Source organism: Lynx canadensis, chromosome D1 (genome assembly GCF_007474595.2).
Source record: "Lynx canadensis isolate LIC74 chromosome D1, mLynCan4.pri.v2, whole genome shotgun sequence".
Classification (NCBI taxonomy): Eukaryota; Metazoa; Chordata; class Mammalia; order Carnivora; family Felidae; genus Lynx; species Lynx canadensis.
Window position 1 is genome coordinate 89,454,499 of NC_044312.2, and position 6,000 is coordinate 89,460,498.

At 53.4% G+C, this 6,000-nt stretch overlaps 1 protein-coding gene across 1 annotated transcript in view; it reads right to left on the reverse strand.

Moving 5' to 3' along the window:
- SLC1A2 (solute carrier family 1 member 2) overlaps window positions 1-2,687 on the reverse strand; it is a 138,125-nt gene extending 135,438 nt beyond the window's left edge. The window contains exon 1 of the mRNA XM_030332762.1: window positions 2,493-2,687. Within this exon, the coding sequence (XP_030188622.1) occupies window positions 2,493-2,509 (17 nt within the window). The 5' untranslated portion in view covers window positions 2,510-2,687. The remainder of the gene's footprint in view (window positions 1-2,492) is intronic.
- Between the last annotated feature and the right edge of the window lie 3,313 nt (window positions 2,688-6,000).

Sequence of the window (6,000 nt, forward strand, 5' to 3'; positions counted from 1 at the left end):
TCTTCTTAAATTCCATTTTCATTGGGCCACCTACTTCACAGACATTGGAAGAAGCAAATGTGATGATGTATACAAATGAGCTATGCAAGTGGCGTACTAAATAAACATAAGATGTCACTATTGCTTCTAGCTGGTAATCGGCATGAGTAGTTGACGGTAACTGTATCACCAAATGAATGGTACCCAGAATGGTCAGTTCACCATACTCTCCCATTTCCCAAACATTCTGGATCAAATAGAGTTGAACTGAAAATACATGCATGGAAAACATATAATTGTGTTGCTAGTCTTGCTTCCTTCTCGGCAATGTGTTTCAAAGAAACAGCTTCAACACGGGTAGAAAGCAAAAGCTAATGAAGGCAACTGGTCTGAGAATTCCCCATGAACTTGAACTTGTGTTTATAAGGCACATTAATCAAAGATATCAGAAGACGCAGGAGAATCCCACCAAACCGTACGAACAATTTACCAATCAATGTCATTGATTGGAGGCAGCATTCTAAAAGCCAGCTCTCAAACTGTTTTTGTTTGTATCTCCGAGGAGTGCCTAGCATGTGGGGTCTACCCAGGAGATGCTCCGGGAAGGAAAGGTAGAAGAAAGGAAGAGACAAAGACAGACCAGGGCTTCTGAAAATGTTACCCGCTCATCAGTTATTGTTCTTAAGGGATAACGGCTCATAGATCTTTCTCTATGTTTCCCAGCCTTTCATTTTTTTCAATTCATCTTCTCAGTACAAGTTTTTTTTTTTTTTGCCATTTTTTTCTTAACATGCACAGTGTACAAACAAGGCATTAAAAACACTGAAAATCACTTCCACTCTGTATTTAATGTCAAATCATTTGACAACTCTCATTTAGGACAAAGGTGAGACAAAACCTTTAGGGGTCTTTGTTGTTGCTTTAACCTTTGCCTTCACTATCTGGCTATCAAAATGAGGGGTGAGTTGGGTGCAGAATTTGAAAGACTACCATCATCCACCTCTTTCACAGACGTTTTGCAACCTAGCTTTTAAAAGCAGGGCTAAGTCTAGAAGGACCCTTTCTAATTTGAAAGACTGATTTAACAGGGAAAGGCTTTGAGGTTGAGCCATCTGGGCTCTTAATATTTAATTCCAGAGCTCTGTTTTAGCACAATGTGATACCCTCCTTGTACACGTGTGTACATCTTTCTTGGCGAAATAATAATCAAAATAGTCCACACTGCCGAAATGTTAGGATGAAAAGAGAGAAGAAATCTCACGCTAGCACAAGGTGCCAGACTCCTTCGGAAAGAGTCCTGGGGACAGCAAAGGGATGAGCTCCTTCCCTGAACACAGAGAGACGGTTGTAGAACTATCTTCCTTTTGTCGGAGGTAGGAATCTGAAGATCTAACTTGGGAACCAGTTTTTTACTCCTAGAGACTCCTTCCCCCCAAAGAAGCCTGTGGTGTTTGGAAAATTTACTAGACAGAAATTATGGACAGTGCCAGCACCGAGGATTTTCCACCCGTGCCCCGAGGAGGTGCTGACAGTGGCTTTCTACACTTGGTGATTTCTGGCAAGTGGCTAGGGCAATTTTGTGTATTAACCAAAGAGCTGAGCTCCCCAACCAGAACCAGGTTCTACCAAGCCAGAAAAGTTTCCTGGGAGATCCTGATTCCAGGGACGTTGTTCTGGACCCTTCCTTTGAGGTGTGAGTATTCAAGAGATCCTCTTGCCTCTTGCAGCCCCTGTCCCCTCTTGCCAAAGATAGCTGTCATCTATCACTGGGAACATCCGCCCCTCCAACTGCTGCCTCAGAAGGCTGGAGCGGACTGCACTGCCCCGGGGCGGAATGGGGAGGCCAGCGTTTTTACCCAGTGGAATCTGGGGACTCCTGTCCTTGCCCAAAACTACTTCTTTCCCCGCCTCTTCCCGGGAAGTACCCAAATCTCTTCCACTCTTCCTTTGAGCTGGCCAGGGAGATTCCACCATCCAAGGACAGAGTGCGATCTCCACAGGCCGGGCATCTACCCCGGGACTCTGCAGCAAATCTGACATTCAAGGCCGCGCGCGCCGGTCCTCGCCCCGCCCCGGTCCTGGTCCCGGCTCATTCATTCCGGGCCGGTCCCCACGCTCCAGCCCGCGCCGCGCTCCAAGCGCCGCTTCCCCGGGCAATGCCTGCCGCTCACATCGTGCCCAATCCCGTATTGCTTCTAAATCTCACAAGTAACGTCAAGAGGGTTTTTCTTCCCCTCCACCCCGTCGGACTCTTCTTCACACCTCCACCGGTGCCCTTTCGATTAAAAGAAACGCAGCGTCTGCCTCCCGCATCTCCAAAGGGTTAAGCAGCTAGCTTCGCCAAAGAAAAATCAATCCCCTGCCCACCATCCCACCCCCAGCCGAGCCACCGCTCCGCCACCGTCTCCGAGGCCCGGCGCCGACGTCTCCGCGTCCCCATCCGGGATGAGGGGCCACCCTCCCCCCCGCCCCGCCCGCCCGCTCCCCCCGGGTCCGCAGAAAAGCCCCCTCACCCTTCGGTGGATGCCATGGTCCGGGGAACGCCCCCTCCTCTTCGGCACGGTCCGGCGGCGGCGGCGGGCGCGGCGTGAGCGCCGGAGAGTGGCGGAGCGCGCTATTTAAGGGGGAGCCTCTCCCCGCCTCCCACCCCCCCTCCCGGGTAAGCCCTTTAGCGCCTCAGCCCGCGCGGGAGGCTCCGGCGGGCGCTAAGCCCCGGCTGGGCTCTCCTCCGCGCGCGTCCCGCCTCGCCGGCGCTCGGCGGGGCGCTCGGGGGGCTGGGGGTGGCTTCCCCGAGCCAGCGCCGCCCCCGGGCCGCCGGGCCGCGGCCGCCACCCGCGTGCGCTGCGGGGGCTCGGGGGCGGGCGGCGGGGGAGGCCCGGGAGGGGGTGTGCCGCGGGTGTGCAGGGGAAGTGTGTGCGTGCGTGCGCGCGTGTGCGGGTGTGTGCGCGCCGGGGGAGGCGGTGGCGGCCGCTGCGCCCTGGCTCGCCGCCGCCGGGGAGGGATTGCGAGGTTTAGCCCCGCCGCAGCTGGGGATTTGCAGGCGATCCCTCTCTATTTTCGTCGAGAGCTGACATCACCCGCGCCGCCGCCTCGGGAGACTCCTTTAACTGCCGCCCCCTCGCCCCCCGTCCCCAGACGCGCTCCCCCCTCTGCCATGCCAACCCCCACCCCCCACCCCCCCGGCCTCTCGCCATAAATTAGCGAAATAAGAAAGGAGGCCCCGCTGGTCGCCGGGAAGGCCTGGGCAGCCCGTGGCAGGAGCCCAGGATCTAAGGAGTCGCTATTGTTCCTCCTCAAGCCCGCGTGGCCCCGGGTCACCCCGCGCGGGGCGAAGCGCAGGCCGGGGCGCGGAGACCTGGGATGCCCCTCCGTCCCCGCCGCCCTCGAGCATCCCCCCGGCGCTCCGCCTCGCTCCTTGGCACACTAGCTCGGGCTCTACGCACACCAGCAAGCTCACCCTCACCGGCGACACACCCACCCCAGCCTCCGGCGTCCCGGGTGCCGGGTGTGCCGGGTGCCGGGCCCAGCCGAACCCAGCTGCGCGCCCTCCCCCGCCGCGGCCCGAATAAATCTCTGGCCTTCAATTATTCATCGGGATTAATATTAATGCAGCTCCCAGGGGGCGGCCGGCGGGCGGGGTGCTGGGGAGGCTGTGGTTTTTTTAAGCCTTGGGAGGTCGGCTTCGGGGGCGCTGGCCCGCAGGGCGCTGGGAGGTGGCCCAGGCTAGCGGCTGGGGACGCGTCTCCACCCGCTCCCGCGCGCCTTCGGCTTCTGAGCCCCGGGGGCGGCGCACGGAGACAGATGGGCTTCTGCAGGGGAGGGTCGGAGCCTCCCCGCCGGCTTTGCATAATAATGACGAAATCCGTGCCGACTTTATTATCTTTGGGACACAGCAGACACCTACAGCTCCACCACCTGCCGGACGCTGTGACTGCCTGGGAGCGGAAGCCTCACTTTCTGCGTCTGGAAAATGGGACCAAAAATAACCCCCTTTGCAGGGCCGCGGTGAGAATTAAACAGGCTCTCTAGACGGAGAGATTTGCAAAGTGTAAACGCGCCCCGGGAGATGTCAGCGGTGCTTGGCTTGTCGCTAGGAACGTGCCAGGCTCCTCCGAGCGGGGTCACGGAACCCCAGCGCTCTAATAGTGTCCGCTCCTCACTGCCTCCCCAGTTTTCTGCCCTAGGGAGGTGCCCTTCAGTGCCGCGGCTGTGCTGACCCTTGTCCGACGCCGGGGTACCGCTGGCCACCTGGAATCTCCAGGAGTTCATCCCGGGGACCGTGCCAGGGGAGCGGAGTCCCACAAGGATGGCTTAGTGGTTATGCCAGAGCCTGAGACCGTCACCACGTGCCGGTGGAATATGGGTGGGGGGGATGCAAATTCCTCAACGTCTTCTCATCCCATAGGCAACAGGAGAGTTACGTTCCCAACCACCCCCCCTCCCCGGAACCAAATAAAATATAAAAGATATGCAAAGCGCTTTAAAGTCTGGCACCCGGTAAAAACCTCAAAAATTGCTCAGTTAAATCTAAGGGTCCCCAGAGGATAGTTTCTTGGGCTCAATATCCAAGGATGAAGGCAGATGAGAGAAATAACACGAAAAAGAGAAAAGAACTAAATAGAAGTTAAAAAAAAAATCTCTGCTCACCTCCTCCCTTCACCCCGCCCCCTCCCCAAATCTGAGCCCAAACATCTTCCTCCGTCCATACCTTGCTCTGTATCTTGCTTTCCCTCTCCCCTCCTCTCTTCTCGTCTGCCTTACATCAACCAGATCTATATGTTAATCAGCCTATCACCCTCTACTTAACAGCCTTTCTAATCTTGCATTTCTAAATTGTAGTTACTCATGTTATTAATCTGTATTTAAATTAATGCAATCTGGCACGTGCATTTAAAAATAATTCGTAGGTGAAAAACTACCTTCTTACACCTTGGTGTTATATTTGACACTTTAGCCCTACCGGGGGTAGATGTGTGGTTTTGTATGGGAAGCGGTGGGGCTTAGAATCTTTACAGTCTCATTTTCTCTTTACAATTTTAGGGCGTTCACTTTCCTGCTGAGGCGGCAGCTGGAAATCTATCCCAGACCGAGATATTAACGATCCCAGCCACACTGCAACACCCCTCTGAAGATGAGTGTGAATGAACTCCACCATTATAACCCCTCATTGTTTGCACACAGGCGCCGAGGGCTGAGTGGCATCATTCGTTAGCACTCACTGCCCAGAGAGCAGGGCACCGGGTGGTATGTAAACGCAGAGTAACTAAAAGGAAAGAGAAAGGGGGCTGGGATTGTTTTCACTTTTTAAACCATCCAGTTAAAAAATACTCTTCGGGCATTATGCAGAGTGAGACAAGTCAGACATAGAAAGGCAAATACTGTATGATTATAGTTTGCAGGTGGAATCTAAAAAAGCAGAACTCATAAACACAGAGTAGAATGGTGGTTACCAGGGATTCGGGGGTGAGGGAATCAGGAAGATGTTATTAAAGGGTACAAACCCGCAACCAGTAGGTAAATAACCTGGAGATCTAATGCACAGCCAAGTTATTATAGACAGCAATACTGTATTAAAAATTGTGAGTTGCTAAGAGACTAAGTATAAGTTGTTTCCACCACACAAAAAAAGAAATGATAATTATGTGACATGATAGAGGTGTTAGCTCACCGATGGTGGTAATCATTTTGCCATATATAAGTGTATCAAATTAACACGGTGTACATCTTAAACTTACACCGTGTTGCAGGCCAATTATATTTCATTTAAAAATAGTTGCCTGTGGGTTTGTGGGATGGGTCTCTCACCCAGGGCAGCTGGGTCTCTCTCTCTCTCAAAATAAACATACAAAATAAAAATAAACATTACAAAAAAATCTTTAATTAAAAAAAACTGCTCAGGCTACCTGCCAGCAATGTTGGGTCCATCAGCCTACAGTGGGGGCCTTAACTTACAGTATTTTTTTTCTTTTCTTTTTTTTCCAACTTTTTTTGGGGGGGGGGGACAGAGAGAGACAGAGCATG